Consider the following 26,705-nt stretch of genomic DNA (forward strand, 5'->3'; position numbering starts at 1 on the left):
ACTACAAACAACAAAAATTAAAATATTTACATTTCTACAGATTCATCACCGATCACATGACTTGTTTCTCCTTCCAGGAGTGCAAAGTAATCAGCTACATCCAAATGCATGAAGTCTAAATTATCTTCAGAAATAAAATTTGCTTCATCATTTTTCTCTGTCTTCTTCAGGGAGGCTTGATAAAGCTCAACCAGGTGCTTTGGCATACGACAGGTACGTGACCAGTGCCCTTTTCCCTCCACATCTATAACATGCATTTGGTAGTGAGGAGGGTTCTTTGTTGCATTATTATTACCATGATTAGAGTTTTTTCCCCGACCACGGCCATGACCACGACTGGGGCCACAACCAGTAGGTCGGCTTTCACGATTTTTCATTAATAGCCCATTATGTTCCTCGGCTACAAGGAGATGTGACATAAGTTCAGAATACTTTTTGAATCCCATCTCTCGATATTGCTGCTGCAGGAGCATATTCGAGGCATGAAAAGTGGTGAAAGTTTTCTCCAACGTATCATGGTTAGTAATATTATCACCACATAATTTCAATTGAGAAATAATTCTGAACGTAGCAGAATTATACTCACTGATAGATTTAAAATTTTCTTGTCTTAGATGAGTCCAATCATAACGTGCCTGTGGAAGAACGACCATCTTCAGGTGGTCATATGTATCTTTCAAATTATTCCACAGTATGACTGGATCTTTAATAGTGAGATATTCCATTTTAAGCCTTTATCAAGGTGATGGTGTAGGAATATCATTGCTTTGGCACGGTCTTGGTTTGATGCTTGATTATTGTCCTTAATGGTGTCTGCCAGACCCATCGCATCAAGATAAATTTCAGCATCAAGCACCCAAGACATGTAGCTTTTTGCCCGATATATCGAGGGCTACAAATTCAAGTTTAGAAAGATTTGACATTATTTAGAAAAAGAAAGTTCGGACCTCTAATACTTTCAAAATATTTGCTCGAGATGGCAGAGTCTCGTGCTGATAACGTATTATGAAATAAAGACTGTAAAGTAAAGACAAGTATAGAGAGAAACTACTATATTATTCAAACTTCAAACTTATGTACATAATGAAGTGAAATCTCCTCTATTTATAGAAGAAATGAAGCTGCTGTGTAAGCTGCTTCTGCAAGTTGCTGTGTAAGCTGCTATTGTACCAGATATAGATAATCTTCTATCGGGGGTAATGTTTATCCATAACGGAGTAACGAAAGGATAATCTCATTGTACCAGATATATATAATCTTCTACCGGGGGTGATGTTTATCTATAACGGAGTACCAAAAGGATAAGCTCACTGTACCACATATAGATAATCTTCTATCGGGGGTGATGTTTATCCATAACGGGGTACCGAAAGGATAAGCTTCTTCAAGAGGTTTATTTCCAATAGAGTACTAAATAGATAGACTTATTTACGGCGGAGTCTCATATTGATAAGCTTCTTCATGAAGCTTATTTACAACGGAGTACTAAATGAACATCCATAATATAATATATTTATAATATTACTAACATTTTTTTGGATTTTTCATCCGACTTTCTGTACACATTTTAGGCAGTGCCGGCTCAACCCCCCGGTGACTAAAGCGAAAGCTTTAGGCCCCCAAAAATAAAGCCCCCAAAATTTACTCCCTTTTTATATGTTTATAAATTATAACATATGTTTTATCTATAAATATAAAATAATTACTACTAATAGATATGATCAATTATAAGATTTTTTCTTCGATCATTTAGTGTTTTTCTGCCAACTTACACAATCATTAGTCACATAGTTACATATTTTATGTTATTTTTTAATAGATGTGCTTGATGTAATTATGAATATAAGTAGTCGACAAATTAAATATGCAGCTTATGTAGACTTATTTTACTCTAATTTGAATCACTTTTGTTTACAACTTTAGTTTTGTATAATTTTCTTTTCTTTTCAGGCTATTGTAGATATGTTTCCAGTAAATTAACTCATAAAAAAGCTCCAAATTAGAATATAAGTATTTAGCACATGATCGTTGCTTTGGAAGGCCATGATCAAAATTATAATTAAAAAATCTTAGTATTTAAGATCAACAAAGTTTCAATAAAGATTAAGTGGATTGATTACATTATTAATTGGAAAAAAAATTGCTCTATAAAAATTGATCATAAAAAAATAATAGCAATTTTGCACCGGAAAAATCTAAAAAATAATCTTCAAAAAGAAAAATATGAGAATTCTATTAAATAAAGATTTGGCTTTAGGCCACCTACTCTTTTGAGCCCCCTCTGATTTTAGGATCCGATTAATTTAGATTTGCGTTGAATTTCTAGTATATTTGGTCTTTTTTTATTTAGATTTTAAATTGGTAATCAATTAATTTATTTTGAATTCAAATACTTATTATGCCGACAATATATAAAAGATCATTCTACACTGTCCACGTGTCAGCTTCCTTCCATTCCACCTGATGTGGTACTAATTAAATTTTAATTGATCTAATTGTGTAAATTTTTGTAGTGTGCAAAATCTATTTATTTTTTAGTCGCAAACCGACGTTCATTTACTTAACAATGTTTTGATATGATAGGCCGGTTTAGCATTGGACATAAAACCCAATTGTTGGTTTCAACTTTCAAGTTTCAACAGGTGGTAAAAGAAGGAAGAGACAGCATCATTATAATTTAGAGTTCCAAAAGCAAAGCCATAAACCTCTTCCTGCTAATAGCAATTTCCAGGTCTCTGCGCTGGGCTCCTCTCTGATTAACCGAATCATTTTTTATCTCATTCATCGCCATGGGTACGTTCTCTGTCAATGCTTATTCTTTTTCACTATCGCTCATATCTTTAGTCGTTTATCAATCTCGGGTATATACTTTTACTAATTTTTTTTTCATTGGATTTTATGTTCAATTGCGATTCGAAGTTGCTTATTTTGTGTGAAAATTGGATGTTCCAATTCGATAAGTAAAGATAATCAGTTGCCCTTACTTTTACGAGCTCGATAGTGCGCTATATCCACATAGGCAAAGTTATAGCTACATATGTGTAATTTCGTATATTAATATTAGTAAAGATTATATTAAGAGCATTTGGACCTCCGTATGGATGATTACTTATGAGATTGTTGCTACGGATTCTGGTGGATTAATGGACGGTGGATTTTTTTTGGTTGTTTACATGATAGATATTGAAGAAGACATCAAGGCGTTGCAGCTTGAATCATCTGGTATAAGTTTAATATATCTATATACTTTATTATATAGTGCGTATATTGAAGTTAATATAGCGAATGAGTTACTAAAGTTTAAGTAAAGTTAATATAGCGAATGAGTTACTAAAGTTTAAGTATGTACTGTAAGGAGAAATGGTCTTGAATGTGTTTGTGCGTGTGTCTCTGCTTGAATGTCAGCAGAAGATTGTGTGATGACTAATGCTGAAGAGGGAAACCTGATGAAGCCCTAAAACCTGAAAAAATTGATGGAGGTAGGCAACAACTTCAATGATATGCTCAGTGAATGCTTGTTCTGTTTTCAAGTGACTGTTTGTAGCAATATCTTTATTGATCTTTTGTTTTTGACCCTAAGTATTTTTTGTGTTTATTTGATGTGTTTGCTAGGGCATTTAGTTGTCAGGAAGTCCGAATTCTAGTATAGCAATCATTGCATGATAATAAGTCTATGTTTCTGCATTTTTAGACATTTTCTCGCTTCTCTAGATGTTTGAAGTCTTAGGTTTGTATAAAATTACATTTGAAACTTTTTGGGCTTTGTTTAATCATATCCTTGCACTATGGTTTTTGGTGCCTGCTAAATACCTTTGTCAATTGTTTCCCGTATAAGTTTACTTTTTAGAATTGAAAAATAGTCCATTAAGTCTTTCATATTGGTTTCTGAAAAGCTCTTGCTTTAGTATTTTACTAAATTAAAACTACGTCAACAAAGTCCATGAGACTTTCAGGATTGTCACGATTACTACTGTAATTATTTTTCAGTATCTTTTATATTCTTTAATCTGTAGCTGTAGATGTGCTTTATTCCTTTTCTTTTTTCCTCTCTGGATTAAAAAATAGCAACCATTTTGGATGTTTTTGTCTTGAATGTTCTGAAATGGTAGCAGACGATAGTGTGATGTCAGAAGAATGCAAGCCAGATGATGTTGAAAAACCTAATTATATGGAAGATGGTAGGTAGATCGATGAACAGGTTATGTATAATCTATTTCTTTTCCGAGTTTTCTCTTTCTTTTAATTTCTAATTCTCGACTCATCTGCTTAACTGCTGATTCTGTACCATTGAAACTTTTTGTTTATTCGTAGGATTGATTGCATTTGAAATCTCTTTGAATTGTTTTATTTTCATTTAATTTTTTTTTGGGAAGGGCATGTGCTCATGAATAGGGGAAAGGGGAAGGAAGAAGAGGGAAGAACTTTGATGAGATTTGTACATGCATCTAAGAGTGGTGCATGGCGGAATTTAAACTATTAGGCTGCAACTCCAACCTCATTGTGGAAGCTGGGGTGTCTACTCCACATATTTCCTATAAGTTCTCCCTTTAAAGCTACTTTTGCTGGTATCATAAGCCTGTGAAATTTACACTGTGCATCTGGTACTTATTTTGTCTTTTGAATTCCTTCTCACTTATTTTCGTCCATACCTTAGTGCGCAGTCCATTCAAGGATGCTAAGAAGTGCTAGTGCCTCTTATTTCTGAATCCCTTACACTAGCCAGAAGCTCTTGCTACAGAAAAGTTACGATAGTTAGCAATGACCTTAATATATATGATAGGGCTCCGGGCAGTTATTTTTTCTGTAAAGCATTATCATGTCTGTTTTGTGCCAAATTGGATGAGTTTGAACTCTCAACTTTACCGTGAAGAGTCTGATTTGAAAAAAGATGATAAACGTTGGATTTCACTTGGAGGTTTAGTGTTGCAATAAGTGGCATTGAGCTTCCTGTTCGAAGCTCACTTAAATTGGGTTGATGTTGTGAGGTGAAGAATTTTGTTCTAAGTAAAGCGGGTGCTTAGTGGTTCAAATAGGCAGATACTGCTGAGAGCCTGAGACAGTAGTGGATCCCGTCCCAAGAGGATTTTTGTTGTCAAATCCCTTTAGGCCCCAAAATCCGAGTGAATAGCGAGTCAGCGAACAACCATCTGGTAAGAGGCTCTCTCTCTCCTAAACCTTCTTTACTTCTGTTACAACAACAACAACAACAACCCAGTAAAATCTCACTAATGAGGTTTGGGGAGGGTAGTGTGTACGTAGACCTTACCCCTATCCCGAAGGAGTAGAGAGGCTGTTTCCGAAAGACCCTCGACTCAAGAAAACAAAAAGATAAAAGGACAAAAGGAGACAATATTAATATCACCACAACAATCATAGGAAAAATAGGAACACTGATGTTGGGCATATTTCGATATGTGTTGATGTTACTTTACCCATGTTTTAACCGCTTTTTGATGCTATTTGATCTTTAAAATGCCCAACATGGTTTAATTATTGGTTTTATGACTAATTGAGTTGTGTGTGATGATTTAGGGTGTTTGAAGTGCAAAAATATGAAGAAAAGGTGCTCTAGGTAGAGGAAGAGGGGTTGGATGCGTCGCATCCAATCTAGAAAAAAAATAGATTTCGTGCACCTTTAGCAGTGAAGTCGGCCCATAGCATCTGCCATAGCATCCGCACCTGGGCAAAACTGAGAAGGAGGAACAAAGGGTGGATGCGACGCATCCACCCTAGCATGCGAAGCTGAGAAGTGGAGGACGAGGTGGATGCGACGCATCCACCCCAGTATCAATCCCTGTAGCCAAGTCGGATTAGGAATAGGAGAACTTTGGCCCACGACTTTTGTACGCAATATATAAGCCAAAAACGCCTCTTTTAGGGCATCTAACAGATTGGGAAGAGGAAAAAAAGCCACGACAAAGCTGGGGAACCACGGAATTCATCTTGAGTTCTTATTTTTCCTTCTTTTATTGATTCTTATGCACTCTTGTGAATTATTTGATGATTGCATGAACATGAGTGGCTAAGAACCCTATTATTCTAGGGTCATGGGCGATACATGAATGTTGATGTTTGAAGTTTAATTTGACAAAGTTGATTTTATCATATTGGGTTGTTTATTTAATTCTGTTTTTAATTAATTTGCTGAGTAGCTAACAGTGAATTACTATCTACGAATCTAGAGTTGAACTCGAAAGTGGGAATTCTAGATTGCATATAGAATTAAATAGAGCAAGTTCTTGAACCCGGACATCGGGGAACAGATTCGCAATTAGGATAGAAATATACCTAATTGTCTTGCTCGGTTGAAATACAGGAAGTGTAAATGCATTCTTGTTAATCTTAATTCCATAGACATATAGGCATTAAGTTAGCTTGAATAGGCGAGTAAGAACTCGACAGATTCTTATGAGTAATATCAACTCTGTCAATAAACAATCCAGATAAATTAATTAGTTATTTTAAGCTAAGAATGCAACATGATTGTTAGTTAACCCGTGACCCTGGAATATTATCTCCCATTGATTGTTATTTAAAACTATTTAAGTGTTGTGTTGATCTCTAGTATTTCATTACTTGATAGTTTTTAGGTAGTAAATTAGACAATTATCTATTTTGTGAGAAATCGCTTGAATCGATAAATTATTTGAGTTTGAGTTAGTCAAAAGTTAATCATAAGTCTCCGTGGGAACGATACTCTACTCACTACTATATTACTTGACGACCACGTATACTTGCGTGAGTGTGTTTGGTCGCAACAAGTTTTTGGCGCCGTTGCCGGGGACTTAGAAATTAGCTACTTGACTGAGTTAAGCTTTTATTACTTATTTGTTCAAGTTTTAATTTTCAGTTTGCCTTGTTTGTGTTAACGCAGGATCTTCTCTTGAATGCGGAGGAGTAGAAGTGCAAACAACTTCCTTCCTTTTGATCCAGAAATTGAACGAACACTTCATAGAGTGAGGAGAGAAGTCGAAGCTAGAACGAGAATAGAAAGAGAGTTGGACATCGTAGTTTAACCACAGCCAATAGAGATGGCAGGTAATGAGGAGCGTCCGGTGATAGAAGCCGCAAGGCCCAATCTTGCTAATATGACTCAGGCTATCGTGAAGCCTGACATCACGGGGCATTTTGAACTCAAACAGTACATGGTACAGCTGATTCAGTCCACAGGCCAATATGTGGGGCTATCTCATGAAGACCCGCAAAGGCACATTCAGAACTTTTTGGAAATTACGGACACTTACAATTATTCGAATGTTTCCAAGGACTATGTCAGGCTGACACTATTTCCCTTTTCATTGTTGGGGGAAGCTAAGGAATGGTTGCAAAAGGAGCCCGCGAACTCAATCCACACTTGGGATGATTTAGCAAGGAAATTCCTAATCAAGTTTTTCCCCACTAAGAAGACAAAATCGCTGAGGAGCCAAATTCTTGGGTTCCAACAACGGGATGGTGAGACACTTCGTCAAGCTTGGGAAAGATACAAGAAGCTACTCAGAGACTGCCCACATCATTGTCAGACTGATGAGGTTTTGGGTCACACTTTTGTTGATGGGCTAGACGAGGCATCAAAGATGAATCTTGATTCAGCTTGTGGGGGTAGTTGCATGGCGAGGCCGTATAGTGAAATACAACTCTTGCTAAATAACTTCACTGCTAATGACCATAATTGGCAAGGAGATGGGGACGCAAGAAGAGTAATTAAACAGAAGGCAGCTGGGGTGATTGAGCTTGATGACTTCTCAGCCATGAGAACAGATATTGCAAAGCTGGCAAATCAGATGAACAGAATGACAATGCAACAAACACAACAGATGCAACATGTACAACAAGTGTCTATTTGCTGCGAACTATGTGGTGACAGTCATATGAGTGACATGTGCCCCACGAATCCTGAATCTATATACTATGTGGGGCAACAAAACAGAGGTCCGATGAATCAGCATGCACAATATGGGAACACTTACAATCCAAATTGGAGGAATCATCCTAACTTCTCATGGGGCGGAAATCAACAGAATCAGAATCAGTATAGGCCTCAAGGAAATTTCAATCAGCCTCAGAAGCCACCCCAACAAACAGAAGAGAGTACGAATGACTTGCTAAAAAAGTTGTTACTTGACAATCAACAGCTCAGGACCGATTTCAGAAATCTTGAGAGGCAAATGGGGCAGTTGGCAGCAAATCAAAATACTAGACCTACATGCTCTCTTCCCAGTGATACAGAGAAGAACCCTCTAAATTAATGCAGTTACACTCAGAAACGGGAGGGAACTAGAGGAAGTGCGAAAGAAAAGAAAGGACAAACCTATACCCGAGGGGGAGCTGACCCCTAAGGCAATACACGAGTCAAAGAAAAATGATGCAAGTTCAGAGCGAATGGAGGCTGCAAGGCCACCACCACCTTTCCCCCAAAGATTGCAGAAAAAGAATGACGATCACATGTTCAACAAATTTCTCTCTATATTGAGTCAGGTTCAATTAAATATTCCATTAGTGGATGTACTTCGTGAAATTTCAAAGTATGCTAAGTACATAAAAGATATAGTGGCTCACAAGAGGAAATTGACTGAGTTCGAGACAGTTGCACTTACTGAGGAGTGCACTTCAAGGGTCCAAAACAAGCTTCCTCAAAAGCTTAAGGATCCTGGCAGCTTCACCATTCCAGTGCGAATCGGTAATATTGATGTGGGTCGTGCTCTTTGTGATTTGGGTACGAGCATAAATCTGATGCCATTGTCCTTGTTTAAGCAATTGGGTCTGGGAGCTCCAAGACCAACCACTGTGATGTTGCAATTAGCTGATAGGTCCATAGCCTACCCTGAAGGAGTGATTGAAGATGTGTTGCTACAAATTGAAAAATTTATCTTCCCAGCTGACTTCATTATTCTAGATTTTGAGGCTGATGAACAAGTTCCAATCATATTGGGACGACCTCTCTTGGCTACTGGTGATGCAATAATTAAAGTGCGAGAAGGGAAAAATGATTATGAGGGTGGACAACGAGGAAGCAGTCTTCAATGTCTACAAAGCAATCCAACTTCCCCGCCACTATGAGGAGCTCTCTATGATATCTGTTGTGGAGGTGGATGAGCAATTTCTTGACATGAGTGTATATCTAGACTACTCTCTAGAAAAAGCAATCATGTTGTTTGATAGCTTGATGATTGATGATGAGGTTGAGGAGATGATGCATATCCTAGATGCATCATGTGCTTACATGCAAGAAATACACTCGTTTGAGCCCCTGAATAGGCCAAGTGGTCCCCTCCAAAGCCGTCAATTGAAGAAGCTCCAAAATTGGAGCTTAAACCCCTACCCCCTCACCTTCAATATGCTTATTTGGGTAGTTCTGACACTTTACCTGTTATTGTTTCTTCTCACTTGTCTAAATTGCAGGAAGAAAAGCTATTAAGGGTGCTACGTGAGCACAAGCGAGCAATTGGGTGGACAATGTCTGACATTAAAGGCATTAGTCCAGCTTTCTGCATGCATAAAATCCTCATGGAAGACGGACACAAGCCAAGTGTAGAGCAACAACGCCGACTAAATCCAATCATGAAAGAGGTGGTAAGAAAAGAAGTGATTAAGTGGCTTGATGCAGGTATTGTATTTCCAATCTCTGATAGCAAATGGGTAAGCCCCGTTCAATGTGTGCCGAAGAAAGGGGGATGACTGTAGTAGTTAATGAAAATAATGACTTAATTCCTACAAGAACTGTCACTGGATGGAGAATTTGCATAGATTATAGAAAATTGAACAATGCCACCCGGAAATACCACTTTCCTCTCCCCTTTATTGACCAAATGCTTGATAGGTTAGCTGGCCAGGAATACTACTGTTTTCTGGACGGTTATTCGGGGTATAATCAGATTGCTATAGCCCTAGAGGACCAAGAGAAAACTACATTTACGTGTCCTTATGGCACATATGCGTTCAAGAGAATGCCCTTTGGTCTTTGTAATGCACCTGCGACTTTTCAAAGGTGTATGATGGCTATTTTTACTGACATGGTTGAAAGATTTGTAGAAGTGTTCATGGATGATTTTTCTGTGTTTGGATGTTCTTTTGATAATTGTTTAATGAACCTTGATAAAGTGCTTGCTAGGTGTGAAGAGACGAACTTGGTGCTAAACTGGGAAAAGTGCCATTTCATGGTACGTGAAGGTATAGTTTTGGGGAACAAAGTGTCCAAAAGTGGTTTGCTGGTGGACAAAGCGAAGGTGGAGGCGATTGAAAAATTGCCCCCACCGACATCCGTCAAAGGCATTCGCAGTTTCTTGGGCCATGCAGGTTTTTATCGTCGTTTCATTAAAGATTTTTCGAAAATTTCTTCTCCTTTGTGCAGGCTTCTTGAGAAAGATGTGCCCTTCAAGTTTGATGATGCCTGTCTGAGAGCATTTGAGGAGCTGAAGGGAAGGTTGGTGACTGCACCAATTATCATTGGCCCAGATTGGGCGCAATTATTTGAGTTGATGTGCGATGCAAGTGACATAGCAATCGGAGCTGTTTTGGGGCAAACGAGGGATAAAATCTTTCACTCCATTTATTATGCGAGCAAAACTATGAATCCAGCTCAGATGAATTATACAGTTACTGAAAAGGAGTTGCTTGCAGTGGTGTGGGCGTTTGACAAGTTCAGATCCTATCTAGTGGGAACCAAAGTCATCGTTTACACAGATCATTCAGCTATCAGATACTTGTTTGAAAAGAAAGACGCCAAGCCGAGGCTGATTCGTTGGGTCCTCCTCTTGCAAGAATTTGACTTAGAGATCCGAGATCGAAAAGGAACAGAAAATCAAGTGGCTGATCACTTGTCCAGATTAGAAAGTCGGAACCATGTAGCTGAAGGAGGGTCAATCAAAGAAACATTTCCTGATGAGCAGTTATTAGCAGTCACCTCAGGTGAAGCCCCATGGTATGCAGATTATGTGAATTTTATTGCAAGTGGGGTGACGCCACTAGAATTGACACCTGACAATAGAAGAAGATTCTTACATGATGTGAGACTCTACATGTGGGATGAGCCATTCTTATATAGGCAGTGCGCGGATCAGTTGGTGCGAAGGTGTGTTCCTGAGGAAGAGATGAATGCTATACTGCATGATTGCCATGCTTCGCCATATGGAGGTCATCATGGCGGGGATAGAACCGCTCAAAAAGTGCTACAATCAGGTTTCTATTGGCCAAAATTGTTTAAGGATGCACATGCCTTTGTTAAAAATTGTGACAGATGCCAAAGAACCGGAACTATCACAAGGAAGCACGAGATGCCCTTGCAAAATATTCTGGCAGTAGAGCTTTTTGATGTTTGGGGAATTGATTTCATGGGACCGTTCCCATATTCTAATGGGCACAGGTACATCTTGGTGGCGGTCGACTATGTTTCTAAGTGGGTGGAAGCCATTGCTCTTCCTACTATTGACGCAAAGGTAATGGTATGCTTTGTAAAGAAGCACATCTTCACACGTTTTGCGACTCCAGTAGTGTTGATAAGCGACGGGGGAACTCACTTTTGTAACAAATTGCTGAATAATGTTCTTGCAAAGTATGGAGTTAAGCATAAAGTTTCCACTGCCTATCATCCCCAAACGAGTGGTAAAGTAGAAGTTTCCAACAGAGAGGTAAAGCAGATTTTGGAGAAAACAGTAAGTGGGAATAGAAAGGACTGGGCCAGAAAGCTGGATGATGCATTATGGGCATATCGCACTGCATACAAGACCCCCATAGGTACTTCTCCGTACAGGTTGGTTTATGGGAAGGCGTGCCACTTGCCTGTTGAGCTTGAACACAAAGCCTATTGGGCGATTAAAAAGCTGAATATGGAGATGGACTTGGCCGGTGAGAAGAGATTGCTACAACTCAACGAGCTTGATGAATTTCGATTGCATGCGTATGAAAATGCCAAATTGTATAAAGAAAAGACAAAGAGGTGGCATGATAAGCATATCCAACATCGTGAGTTTGAGCCAGGTCAAGAGGTTCTCTTGTTTAATTCGAGGCTAAAGCTTTTTCCCGGAAAGCTTAAATCTCGATGGTCGGGTCTGTTTGAAGTGGTTAGTGTGAAACCTCATGGGGCGGTGGAATTACGTGATACGAGTTCCAATGCGACATTCTTAGTAAATGGCCAGAGAGTAATACACTATTGGGGTGGTGACATTGCACGTCACAAGACCTCGATGGATTTGGTGGAGGTGTGAAGAACATGTTGCGTCGTGCCGCGACGTTAAATCAGGCGTTTCTTGGGAGGCCACCCAAGTCCTGTATTTAGGAATTAGATCTTGTATGTATATATTTAAAAAAATAAAAAATAAAAAATAAAAATAAAAAAAAGGGTCCGGATATGGGAAAACAGGGTGGATGCGTCGCATCTCCCTCAGCATAAATAATTTGACGGACCAATTGCTCAAGGCAGTGAAGTCTGCCTATCGCGTCCACAGCCGCGTCCAAACAATTTCTGAGAAAGCAGTGGGGACGCGTCGCGTCCAAGCTCGCACGCACAGGTAAGTGTTATATTTTACAGTGAAACACGAAATTTCCCTCTGCCCAGACCCTCCCCTCTCATCTCACTTGCAACCACCACATCTCCTCTCTTCTCTCGCGACATGTATGTATCTTCGCCCTCATTCTTTCTTTTTCTTTTCTCTCCTCTCTCTCCTTTCTTCTCTCTCGCTGGTAGCAACAGACCCCCTGCCCCAAATTCCCCTAGGTTAAGTTTTACAAATTTAAATGTCACACATGTGATTCAAAAAGTTTGAGGTTTGGGGATGTCATTCCTGTTAGTTGTAATGGTTGCGAGATGATAAACTATAATTCCCTTCATCTAGTTAATTTTGGGAGGGTAGTCGAATTACCCCACTGATAGAAGAAACTAGGCACAACTGTTGCATATCACCTGTTCGACGAATTGCCCGTGTGGTAAATTTAGGCGCCGGTGAAGTCTGAGTAACCGAGCAACACTGGTATATGCTAGTGAATAAGTGTAGGGTCGTTCGCCTTGATTGTCGGAATGTTTTGAGCCTATGAAAGATTGTCTAAGGGAATTGAACATCCGGCACATGCTAGACGTCTTGAATTGTAAAGTGTTACTCGATTTGAATTGTGTGAGCTCTATGCATTGATATGTCGTGAGAATAAGTGTGGGGTCGAGTGAGCTGCTATGTGTAATTGAACATGGTTAGTGAGCGTCGCTCGGATAAACCTCATGTTGTGCATAATGATATCTATATAGCGAAGTGCTTATTTGTAAACTTGAAAAGAGTTATCACATCCCTGCTGAAAGCCATGGGCTATAGTTTCATGAAGTAATGAATGACATGACTATGCAAATGATTGGAAGTGCAAGATGTTGTAACTGCTTTATAGCTGAACTTCACTGTTCTATACGCTCATTGTTGATTTCTTCGCATTGCAGGTACTGAGGCTGGGAAATGGCAGCAACGAGCAAACAGTCCAAGCAACAAGACAAAGACAATAACAAGCAACCGCCCAAAAAGCCCACCGGAAAGGCAACAGGTGCTCTAAATCCACAGAAAAAAAGGAAGCGGACTGACAAAGAGAAGGAACTGCAGACTAGGCATTTAATTGATGAATCAGAGCAAGAAGAGGAGGAACAATTAGTAAGGAGGACAGTGAAGAAAGGTATTACAACAACATCATTAAATCCGCCAAGCAAAGGGATAGAGATAAGAGAACCTGTGCCGAACCAGAGAAAAGCCTCCGAATAGAGTGATCCGAATGATAAAGGAAAGCAGAAGATTACTTCAGAATCTGAGTCCGAGCCCGATTCGGATAATGAGCTTCTACATGTCGACATGAGTGATGAAGATGAGGGTGAACCAATAGACCGAGCTGCTTGGGAGAAGAACTTTGTTAATGAAAAGGCATTCCGAGCTTATAATAAGATACTGGGTTCAAAGAAGTACATTCCAGAAAAGCCGATCACCATCGGAACACTTAAGAAAAAGTACCCAGAGTTTCTAAAATCAATTCGAGAGGTGCAACAATGGGGACCTATCTTGAAGGGTCACGGCAAAGCCAACCTCACTATCGTCAGAGAGCTTTATGCCAATTGGCGTCATTCGAGGGGCAGCATTGTGAGAGTACGGGGGGTGGATATTAATGTCTCAGCTGAAGCTCTGAATAATTTCTTAGGGGTGCCACACACACTAACAGATAGGTTTGACTCCACATGCACTATACCAGATTATGCACACATTCGGTCGGTCCTATGCCCTACCAGGAAGGATGCAAATTGGAAGCATGGGAGTATGGAGTACCATTCTCTGGCCAAGGAATTCATGAGTGCGTTAGCACGTGTGGCTCTAAATTTCATATGTAACCGCCTGATGCCATGCCAACACAAAACTGATGTCCCTCGTCACCGAGCACTAGTATTGTATGCTTTATTGGAGGGGATACCGCTCAACTTGGGAGCCATCATGCATGACCAAATACAGCGCACCAGGATGAATTACAAGTGGAGGTTGTTCTTTGCAAATACCCTATCAGCTTTCTTGACAGAGATGGGAGTACTATGGGACAAGGAGAATGACGACATTGAGGCTAAAGCTCCAGGACCATATGATGTTTAAACATGGGTAAAGTAACATCAACACATATCGAAATATGCCCAACATCACCACCCTACACTTAAACCTTTGTTCGTCCTCGAACAAACCATCACTATAGTAGACGAAACAAAATTAAGCTCTTATCATTCAAAGCATACTACACCTATTACCATGGTCATTTGCCACAATTAGGCTCTAGAATATGCATCACATACACTTCCCTTTACTTATGTCATTCTTTAAAAAAAATATTCAAACAAAGACAACATGCTCACAACAATCCTAACCTCAAAAACCGACTCAATGTCACAATGCACTCATGGCTTGAACACCCAACATCATAGAGAAGTCTAATAACGTTACCTATCCCTCGTGAAACCATGTGCCCTCATAACAAGAACAAGAGGGGTAAAGCATCCGCACCTGGGCAAAGCTGAGAAGGAGGACGCATCCACCCTAGCATGCGAAGCTGAGAAGTGGAGGACGAGTCGCATCTACCCCAGCATCAATCCCTGTAGCCAAGTCGGATTAGGAATAGGAGAACTTTGGCCCACGACTTTTGTACGCAATATATAAGCCAAAAACGCCTCTTTTAGGGCATCTAACAGATTGGGAAGAGGAAAAAAAGCCACGACAAAGCTGGGGAACCACGGAATTCATCTTGAGTTCTTATTTTTCCTTCTTTTATTGATTCTTATGCACTCTTGTGAATTATTTGATGATTGCATGAACATGAGTGGCTAAGAACCCTATTATTCTAGGGTCATGGGCGATACATGAATGTTGATGTTTGAAGTTTAATTTGACAAAGTTGATTTTATCATATTGGGTTGTCTATTTAATTCTGTTTTTAATTAATTTGCTGAGTAGCTAACAGTGAATTACTATCTACGAATCTAGAGTTGAACTCGAAAGTGGGAATTCTAGATTGCATATAGAATTAAATAGAGCAAGTTCTTGAATCCGGACATCAGGGAACGGATTCGCAATTAGGATAGAAATATACCTAATTGTCTTGCTCGGTTGAAATACAGGAAGTGTAAATGCATTCTTTTTAATCTTAATTCCATAGACATATAGGCATTAAGTTAGCTTGAATAGGCCAGTAAGAACTCGACAGATTTTTATGAGTAATATCAACCCTGTCAATCAACAATCCAGATAAATCAATTAGTTATTTTAAGCTAAGAATGCAACATGATTGTTAGTTAACCCATGACCCTGGAATATTATCTCCCATTGATTGTTATTTAAAACTATTTAAGTGTTGTGTTGATCTCTAGTATTTCATTACTTGATAGTTTTTATGTAGTAAATTAGACAATTATCTATTTTGTGAGAAATCGCTTGAATCGATAATTTTTTTTTTTCTTTCAATTTCCGCTAGTGGTGTAGTATTTTACAAAACAAGTGCACCTTTCTTCTTTTCATTGGTTCCACTCAAAAAGTCACCCCACACTTAGCCCCTTCTTACTTATTTTAGCACTCATCTCACAATTAAAGTGCTTTAAGAGGTAAAAGGATCAAAACAATGTCAATTAAGAATAAAAAGGGTATAGGCTTGTAATGTGGGTACCAAATAAAAGTCAATAGGCTCAAAATGGTTAACTAGGGATAAATTTTATTTGTGATAAGCAATAAGCTCAAAAAGATCAAAGAAAGCCTAAAATCATTTTTCAAACCGAGCATCACCTCAAATTTCGCTTCAACTCACATACCGGGCAAGTTCTAGACACAAGTACAATACATGGACTACACAAAAATCTCACCACACATGGCACATGACTCACTAAGGACGATCACATTCCGACTCTCAAACAATGCAAGTATTCATGGAGCCACGAGATATTAAGCATTAAGCGCAAAGTGAACACAAGTCAAGAAAACGAGAAATAGTCGTCACAAAACATGCTATCCAATATATAATGGCATCAAGATTAATATCAAAATATAGGGGAGATACTACACATGCCAAAGCATAAGTATGGTACTATGAAACAAGTCAAGGGCGCTTAGGTTTATCATTCTTCCTCCTTTTATTTCCTAAATTCCTAATCTATTCTAAAAATAAACAATTACTACCTGGTTCAAAATACATTCCATGGAAAAGAACCGAGGCGCAAAGAAAAACCACAGGGGATTATTACTACCTAAAGAAAGTTTACTAAGATTATTATTACCTAAAAAAATTTACTAACTACTTTTCTGCTTTTCTTTAGTTTTCTGTCAATCTTCTAATACTAACACTAATTTCAAAAATCAAATGAAAATCTTTTTGTGTTTTTCTAAGGACCTTAATCCCTCGAGAGAACTGTCCAGGTAGTCCGTCGTCGGGAAAAGTCCTTTATTTTCTACGACTACACACAACAATGAACTGAGAGTTACTCCATATAGATGACATGTACTAACTATTACAGGCCATTAATCCAGTGAATATTACAGCCCTCAACAGTATCAAAATCAACAAAAATTGTAACAGTTAAGTACATTCATCCACAAGCATAAGGATAACCCCCACCCCACATTTAAAACCGTGCTTTGCCCCCAATGCACACAAATAACGTAAAGTAGGATGAGAAGAAACTCCCCTCAAGTCAAGGTGGAAGGCTCATCCGCAGTCTGTGGAAGAGCATCAGCATCCATGGCATTCATTAAGACCCCCTCCGGCCTGGCGATAGCATCCTCACGAATATGGGGAGCTGTCACAGTCCCATCATCACCAACTGGAGCTGAGTCTGTAGTAGGTGGGACATCGGCCTCAACAGGCATGGTGTGTGGGGCCTCGGGGACTATAGGAGAAGCAGAAGTTGATGGTTCAGCAGTGGACGATGCAAGCAGCTATGAGATGTCTATATCTGCACGTTGAACCAGAGCACGGAGGAGTAATGATACCTCCCTCATCATCGTGGCCTGCTCAGTCTGAACTCGGCTTAGATTCGCACGAGTCTGACTCAACTCGTCCCTGGTGGCACTCAACTCTACACGAGTCGCTATCAACTCAGCCCTGTTCTCTTGCATATCAGTTTGCATCTACTCAAACAACTGTTGAATGGTGAGCTTAGAAGACCTTCCCTTGTTCGGCTCTAGTACATGAGTAACATCATATGGTCCTGGAGCTTTAGCCTCAATGTTGTCATTCTCCTTGTCCCATAGTACTCCCATCTCTGTCAAGAAAGCCGATAGGGTATTTGCAAAGAACAACCTCCACTTGTAATTCATCCTGATGCGCTGCATTTGGTCATGCATGATGGCTCCCAAGTTGAGCGGTATCCCCTCCAATAAAGCATACAATACTAGTGCTCGGTGACGAGGGACATCAGTTTTGTGTTGGCATGGCATCAGGCGGTTGCATATGAAATTTAGAGCCACACGTGCTAACGCACTCATGAATTCCTTGGCCAGAGAATGGTACTCCATACTCCCATGCTTCCAATTTGCATCCTTCCTGGTAGGGCATAGGACCGACCGAATGTGTGCATAATCCGGTGCTGTGCATGTGGAGTCAAACCTATCTGTTAGTGTGTGTGGCACCCCTAAGAAATTATTCAGAGCTTCAGCTGAGACATTAATATCCACCCCTCGTACTCTCACAATGCTGCCCCTGGAATGACGCCAATTGGCGTAAAGCTCTCTGTCGATAGTGAGGTTGGCTTTGCCGTGACCCTACAAGATAGGTCCCCATTGTTGCACCTCTCGAATTGATTTTAGAAACTCTGGGTACTTTTTCTTAAGTGTTCCGATGTTGATCGGCTTTTCTGGAATGTACTTCTTTGAACCCAGTATCTTATTATAAGCTCGGAATGCCTTTTCATTAACAAAGTTCTTCTCCCAAGCAGCTCGGTCTATTGGTTCACCCTCATCTTCATCACTCATGTCGACATGTAGAAGCTCATTATCCGAATCGGACTCGGACTCAGATTCTGCAGTAATCTTCTGCTTTCCTTTATCATTTGGATCACTCTGTTTGGAGGCTTTTCTCTGGTTCGGCACAGGTTCTCTTATCTCTATCCCTTTGCTTGGCGGATTTAATGATGTTGTAATACCCTTCTTCACTGTCCTCCTTACTAATTGTTCCTCCTCCTTTTGCTCTGATTCATCAATTAAATGCCTAGTCTGCAGTTCCTTCTCTTTGTCAGTCCGCTTCCTTTTTTTCTGTGGATTTAGAGCACCTGTTGCCTTTCCGGTGGGCTTTTTGGGCTGTTGCTTGTTATTATCTTTGTCTTGTTGCTTGGACTGTTTGCTCGTTGCTGCCATTTCCTAGCCTCAGTACCTGCAATGCGAAGAAATCAACAATGAGCGTATAGAACAGTGAAGTTCAGCTATAAAGCAGTTGCAACATCTTGCACTTCCAATCATTTGCATAGTCATGTCATTCATTACTTCATGAAACTATAGCCCATGGCTTTCAGCAGGGATGTGATAACTCTTTTCAAGTTTACAAATAAGCACTTCGCTATATAGATATCATTATGCACAACATGAGGTTTATCCGAGCGACGCTCACTAACCATGTTCAATTACACATAGCAGCTCACTCGACCCCACACTTATTCTCACGACATATCAATGCATAGAGCTCACACAATTCAAATCGAGTAACACTTGACAATTCAAGACGTCTAGCATGTGCCGGATGTTCAATTCCCTTAGACAATCTTTCATAGGCTCAAAACATTCCGACAATCAAGGCGAACGACCCTACACTTATTCACTAGCATATACCAGTGTTGCTCGGTTACTCAGACTTCACCGGCGCCTAAATTTACCACACGGGCAATTCGTCGAACAAGTGATATGCAACAGTTGTGCCTAGTTTCTTCTATCAGTGGGGTAATTCGACTACCCTCCCAAAATTAACTAGATGAAGGGAATTATAGTTTATCATCTCGCATCCATTACAACTAACAGGAATGACATCCCCAAACCTCAAACTTTTTGAATCACATGTGTGACATTTAAATTTGTAAAACTTAACCTAGGGGAATTTGGGGCAGGGGGTCTGTTGCTACCAGCGAGAGAGAGAAGAAAGGAGAGAGAGGAGAGAAAAGAAAAAGAAAGAATGAGGGCGAAGATACATACATGTCGCGAGAGAAGAGAGGAGATGTGGTGGTTGCAAGTGAGATAAGAGGGGAGGGTCTGGGCAGAGGGAAATTTCGTGTTTCACTGTGATGTTGGGCATATGATGTGTTAAAATATAACACTTACCTGTGCGTGCGAGCTTGGATGCGACGCGTCCCCACTGCTTTCTCAGAAATTGTTTAGACGCGGCTGTGGACGCGATAGGCAGACTTCACTGCCTTGAGCAATTGGTCCGTCAAATTTTTTATGCTGAGGGGGATGCGACGCATCCACCCTGTTTTCCCATATCTGGACCCCTTTTTTTTATTTTTTATTTTTTTTCAATTTCCGCTAGTGGTGTAGTATTTTACAAAACAAGTGCACCTTTCTTCTTTTCATTGGTTCCACTCAAAAAGTCACCCCACACTTAGCCCCTTCTTACTTATTTTAGCGCTCATCTCACAATTAAAGTGCTTTAAGAGGTAAAAGGATCAAAACAATGTCAATTAAGAATAAAAAGGGTATAAGTTTGTAATGTGGGTACTAAATAAAAGTCAATAGGCTCAAAATGGTTAACTAGGGATAAATTTTATTTGTGATAAGCAATAAACTCAAAAAGATCAAAGAAAGCCTAAAATCATTTTTCAAACCGAGCATCACCTCAAATTTCGCTTCAACTCACATACCGGGCAAGTTCTAGACACAAGTACAATACATAGACTTTTTCCGACGACGGACTACCTGGACAGTTCTCTCGGGGGATTAAGGTCCTTAGAAAAACACAAAAAGATTTTCATTTGATTTTTGAAATTAGTGCTAGTATTAGGAGATTGACAGAAACCTAAAAAAAATAAAATAAAATAATAATAATAAAAAAAATAATAATAATAAAAAAAAATAGAGTAGTAACCTTGAGTAGTTAGTAAACTTTCTTTAGGTAGTAATAATCCCCTGTGGTTTTTCTTTGCGCCTCGGTTCTTTTCCATGGGATGTATTTTGAACCAGGTAGTAATTGCTTATTTTTAGAATAGATTAGGAATTTAGGAAATAAAAGAAGGAAGAATGATGAACCTAAGCGCCCTTGACTTGTTTCATAGTAGCATACTTATGTTTTGGCATGTGTAGTATCTCCCCTATATTTTGATATTAATCTTGATGCCTTTATATATTGGATAACATGTTTTGTGACGACTATTTCTCGTTTTCTTGACTTGTGTTCACTTTGCGCTTAATGTTGAATATCTCGTGGCTCCATGAATATTTGCATTGTTTGAGAGTCGGAATGTGATCGTCCTTAGTGAGTCATGTGCCATGTGTGGTGAGATTTTTGTGTAGTTCATGTATTGTACTTGTGTCTAGAACTTGCCCGGTATGTGAGTTGAAGCGAAATTTGAGGTGATGCTCGGTTTGAAAAATGATTTTAGGCTTTCTTTGATCTTTTTGAGCTTATTGCTTATCACAAATAAAATTTATCCCTAGTTAACCATTTTGAGCCTATTGACTTTTATTTGGTACCCACATTACAAGCCTATACCCTTTTTATTCTTAATTGACATTGTTTTGATCCTTTTACCTCTTAAAGCACTTTAATTGTGAGATGAGCGCTAAAATAAGTAAGAAGGGGCTAAGTGTGGGGTGACTTTTGAGTGGAACCAATGAAAAGAAGAAAGGTGCACTTGTTTTGTAAAATACTACAGCACTAGCGGAAATTGAAAAAAAAGGAAAAATAGAAATGAATAAATTGTTGTCTTGTTCTTGCTAGTGGGTATGAACTAAAGTGGTGCTTAAAGAAGAAGGGACTGTTTTTGGGGGTGATATTGTTTGTGGAATTGAAGTGAGGTTGAAGAAAATACGCTTAAAGTAATTTTGTGATGTATTAAAGTGCTTAGGAGGGTGAGTCACTACTCCTTAAATATATCCTACCCGTCCCTTAGCCCACATTACAACCATGAAAAAGTCCTAATTGATTTTAGATCGAGCGAGCTTACATTAGTAGAGATTTACATTAAGGGTAAGCCTATGGTACCAATTGCATGCATGTGATTTCTTTGTGAGAGTGAGCGATTTTCTTTGATATATGTGAGTCATTTAAAATATTTGATCATGAGATTCGAATGTGTGGATTGAACTCGCTCTCTTGTTCTTGTTGTAAGGGCACATGGTTTCACGAGGGATAGGTAACGTTATTAGACTTCTCTATGATGTTGGGTGTTCAAGCCATGAGTGCATTGTGACATTGAGTCGGTTTTTGAGGTTAGGATTGTTGTGAGCATGTTGTCTTTGTTTGAATATTTTTTTTAAAGAATGACATAAGTAAAGGGAAGTGTATGTGATGCATATTCTAGAGCCTAATTGTGGCAAATGACCATGGTCATAGGTGTAGTATGCTTTGAATGATAAGAGCTTAATTTTGTTTCGTCTACTATAGTGATGGTTTATTCGAGGACGAACAAAGGTTTAAGTGTGGGGTGGTGATGTTGGGCATATTTCGATATGTGTTGATGTTACTTTACCCATGTTTTAACCGCTTTTTGATGCTATTTGATCTTTAAAATGCGCAACATGGTTTAATTATTGGTTTTATGACTAATTGAGTTGTGTGTGATGATTTAGGGTGTTTGGAGTGCAAAAATATGAAGAAAAGGTGCTCTAGGTAGAGGAAGAGGGGTTGGATGTGTCGCATCCAATCTAGAAAAAAATCAGATTTCGTGCACCCTTAGCAGTGAAGTCGGCCCATAGCATCCGCACCTGGGCAAAGCTGAGAAGGAGGAACAAAGGGTGGATGCGACGCATCCACCCTAGCATGCGAAGCTGAGAAGTGGAGGACGAGGTGGATGCGACGCATCCACCCCAGCATCAATCCCTGTAGCCAAGTCGGATTAGGAATAGGAGAACTTTGGCCCACGATTTTTGTACGCAATATATAAGCCAAAAACGCCTCTTTTAGGGCATCTAACAGATTGGGAAGAGGAAAAAAAGCCACGACAAAGCTGGGGAACCACAGAATTCATCTTGAGTTCTTATTTTTCCTTCTTTTATTGATTCTTATGCACTCTTGTGAATTATTTGATGATTGCATGAACATGAGTGGCTAAGAACCCTATTATTCTAGGGTCATGGGCGATACATGAATGTTGATGTTTGAAGTTTAATTTGACAAAGTTGATTTTATCATATTGGGTTGTTTATTTAATTCTGTTTTTAATTAATTTGCTGAGTAGCTAACAGTGAATTACTATCTACGAATCTAGAGTTGAACTCGAAAGTGGGAATTTTAGATTGCATATAGAATTAAATAGAGCAAGTTCTTGAACCCGGACATCGGAGAACGGATTTGCAATTAGGATAGAAATATGCCTAATTGTCTTGCTCGGTTGAAATACAGGAAGTGTAAATGCATTCTTGTTAATCTTAATTCCATAGACATATAGGCATTAAGTTAGCTTGAATAGGCGAGTAAGAACTCGACAGATTCTTATGAGTAATATCAACCCTGTCAATAAATAATCCAGATAAATTAATTAGTTATTTTAAGCTAAGAATGCAACATGATTGTTAGTTAACCCGTGACCCTGGAATATTATCTCCCATTGATTGTTATTTAAAACTATTTAAGTGTTGTGTTGATCTCTAGTATTTCATTACTTGATAGTTTTTAGGTAGTAAATTAGACAATTATCTATTTTGTGAGAAATCGCTTGAATCAATAAGTTATTTGAGTTTGAGTTAGTCAAAAGTTAATCATAAGTCTCCGTGGGAACGATACTCTACTCACTACTATATTACTTGACGACCACGTATACTCGCGTGAGTGTGTTTGGTCGCAACAAACACCATGAAATGCAGAAGAAAGATGCAAAGCAAAAGCGATAGCTAGTAAATAGGACCTACACTGAAAAGCGAAATAGTAAGACACAACATTGCCACTAGCTATCTTAGACAAAAACCCTACCTGGCTAGTCCCACAATGGTACGAAGTAAGGCAAGACTCAACTACCTCCTAACGTACAACCCTAATACTCGACCTCCACATCTTCCTATCAAGTGTCATATCCTCGGAAATTTGGAGCCTCGCCATATCCTGCCTGATCACCTCTCCCCAATACTTTTACCTCTTCTCGTGCCCTCCACAACCAGCCGCTCACACCTCCGTACCGGAGCATCTGGGCTTCTCCTCTGAACATGTCCGAACCATCTAAGCCTCGCTTCCCGCATCTTGTCATCAATGGGAGCCACGTGCACCTTCTCCCGAATATCATCATTCCTAATCTTATCTATCCTATTGTGCCTGCACATCCACCCCAACATACTCATTTCTGCTACTTTCATCTTCTGGATATGTGAGTTCTTAACGGGCCAACACTCAACCCCATACATCATGGCCGATCTAACCACCGCTTTATAGAACTTACCTTTGAGGTTTAGTGTTGCAATAAGTGGCATTGAGCTTCCTGTTCGAAGCTCACTTAAATGGGGTTGATGTTGTGAGGTGAAGAATTTTGTTCTAAGTAAAGCGGGTGTTTAGTGGTTCAGATAGGCAGATACTGCTGAGATCCTGAGACAGTAGTGGATCCTGTCCCAAGAGGATTTTACTTCTGTTACTAGCCTACAATTTCACTAGTTCTATTTTCAGCAGTGGATATGATGTTTGTGAATGCTATCACTATTATTTTGGAGGATGGCTGCACTGTTTGATCTATTCATCTAACTTTCTTGCTATGATTTAGAGAGTTGAACAGAGAAAGCATCGGCCTTTACTTCTAAATTTGAATCAGCCTTTTGTGCTTGAATAGAGGCTGGCACTTACTAGGCAACAGTTACCTCACAGATAAGAAATGAATCATGGTGTCAAATTATTGAGCCTCTTGGCATCAAATTATCTAGCCTCGTGTTGCTTTGTCTTGAGCTGTGAGTTTTCACGTCCATTTTGGACTGCCTATTTCTTGTGCATAAATATCACTTCGAACACTGCCTTTGAGAAAAGTGAGGGATCCTGAAGATGTTAGAAGCCCTACAAGGTTAGAAGGGGCATAATTTTGCTTTTTTGCTTCTGAAGATATTGTACAGTTGTATAGAACATCCTTTGTGCTAGTTTATCTATTAAATTACTTTACCTTCTCAAAAAAAGTGAGGGATCCTGATATCCCTCTTTCTCTTAAGGGGTGATGAGGAGGGCATTTTAAGGTAATGGTATGGGATAAGTCACGGTACATCCTAGAGTTAACATGAAGTCAGGTGATCTGTGCTAAAATGGTTGCTTTATGTTAGGAAAAGATGTCAATATAGCGTTGAGAGAAGTATCTCAAAAACAGCATCTTTTGTTTGTCTTTGAACTTTGGTGATTGTTTGTTTTTCGAAAAGAAGGTGGTTTTGCTTCCTTCACTCTATTTCTCTTCGGATGAAGCTATACTATTTTCATGGCTTGGCTTAATATGTTTATTGTCATTTACTATTCTCATGCGCAATATATCTTCTTTTGCTGATAACACAATTCCTTTCTGATTCAGCTTAATTGTGAAGATTTGTTTTTGGAGAACTCTTTGCTTTTTAGAACTCTGGTGAAATATAGAATGTTGAAGGAGCTGTTTTCAATTGGGAACTTGTCTCTTATTTTGGGGAAGTAAAACCAATAAAAGAATTCTAAGAATTATTGACATTTTTCTAGGTCACCCTTCCCTGACAATTATTTTGAATGTTTCGTCTTGACTCTCAAGATGTTATAAAACTTACATTTTTGGTTTTCAGTTTTCGCAATTTATAACCAGAAAATATTGGTCTGTTTAGCCTGTTAAGGAGAAAGATGTTATGCTGGTTCTGAAACAGTATTAGATTAATCTTTAAGCAAAAGTTAATAAGTATGTAGCAAATGTTTATTTCATGAATGATCTCAGGCCTGAAAGAGGAAGCAAATGCAAACTTAAAGCCAACACATGTTGATGATGAGATTGAAATCGAGACAAAAGAGACATCTGAATGTTGTATTCATTGGTCATGTTGGTAAGTTTTCATTTTCCTGATCTGGTTGCCAACCCCCCCCCCCCCCACAACAACAACTTTAATTCAATTATATCTAGAAGCATAAAAAGCTCTTTAAAAGATCAAGAAAGAGAGAAAACGTTAAAGAATTGTTGATTCTAGACTGCTATACCACTTGTACACTGGAACTTAAGCCCAGCAGCATTAGTAAAAGAAGAAAGTAGGCACATATTGTGACTGATTTTTCCGTTCTGATGTTTCGGTGTATCTATTTTCTAAGAGTAATTATGTATTGTCTGTTTAGAAACTGAAGGAAACAACTGGGACAGAAATGTTTGACTCACCCTCAAGATGTGTTGAGCTTTTATGTTGAGTGTTTTTTATATAGTTGTTGCGGAATAGGGTTTGACAAGTTGGTTTCTTTCTGCATTGGTGATGTCTCTCGAGATGTCCAATGTGTGAAATAGAAACGAGGAACTGTGATGTCTCTTGATGTTTTATGATATGCAACATCACTTCCATAGATTCTAATGTAAAAGTTGGTGAAAACTTACAATAGCTCATATGTCTCACATGATCCTTTTTGATGATTTTCATATAATTCTAAGGCTTATCATATTTCATTTCAACTGTAGATGCTGGAAAGTCCACATGTGGAGGACAAATACTATTCCTTAGTGGTCAAGTTGATGATCTGACTATCCAGAAGTATGAGAAGGAAGCAAAAGATAAGAGTAGAGAGAGTTGGTGAGCTTTTCCTTGTTGAAGTGCTCAACTTGCGCTTTTGGTACCTTTTTAACGCTGGAACATGTGTTAGACTGGTGTTTGTGACACTTAATTATTCTTGGTAAAAAACTTTCTAGAATATGATTTTTTCTTGTCATGCCTATCTATATAAAGGGTCTGATGTTGCAAGAGGTGTATGCTTGCTCAAATTATCATTTCAAGAATTGTTTGTTCTGTAGATACTTGAATTGTTGGTTTTGTGGACTTTATTTTGTCTTGTAAATTGGCTGCTTTACAGCTTCAAGTCTTCTCTTGCCTTTCAAATTATCCAAACAAAGAGGGAAAAAGAAAAAGAGAGCTTCTCTTATCTTT

At 39.1% G+C, this 26,705-nt stretch overlaps 1 protein-coding gene across 14 annotated transcripts in view; it reads left to right on the top strand.

The window, feature by feature from the left end:
- The first annotated feature begins 2,567 nt into the window (after positions 1-2,567).
- LOC107781036 (uncharacterized) overlaps positions 2,568-26,705 on the top strand; it is a 33,814-nt gene continuing 9,676 nt past the window's right edge. Inside the window, exons 1-7 of one of the 14 annotated variants that reach the window (XR_012708526.1) lie at positions 2,612-2,793; positions 3,181-3,222; positions 3,409-3,479; positions 4,113-4,178; positions 6,875-9,604; positions 25,523-25,628; positions 26,243-26,354. Coding sequence is in view for 1 of the 14 variants with exons in the window: in XM_075251434.1 (XP_075107535.1) it covers positions 25,562-25,628; positions 26,243-26,354 (179 nt within the window). In the remaining 13 variants the exon portion in view is untranslated. Of the gene's footprint in view, positions 2,794-3,180; positions 3,223-3,405; positions 3,480-4,109; positions 4,179-6,874; positions 9,605-9,639; positions 10,421-11,446; positions 12,504-13,414; positions 13,642-13,667; positions 14,486-19,431; positions 25,629-26,242; positions 26,355-26,705 lie in introns of those variants that run through there. The other 13 variants (XR_012708537.1, XR_012708528.1, XR_012708531.1 and 10 more) reach the window with 13 other exon arrangements.

This window comes from Nicotiana tabacum, chromosome 4 (genome assembly GCF_000715075.1).
Source record: "Nicotiana tabacum cultivar K326 chromosome 4, ASM71507v2, whole genome shotgun sequence".
Classification (NCBI taxonomy): domain Eukaryota; kingdom Viridiplantae; phylum Streptophyta; class Magnoliopsida; order Solanales; family Solanaceae; genus Nicotiana; species Nicotiana tabacum.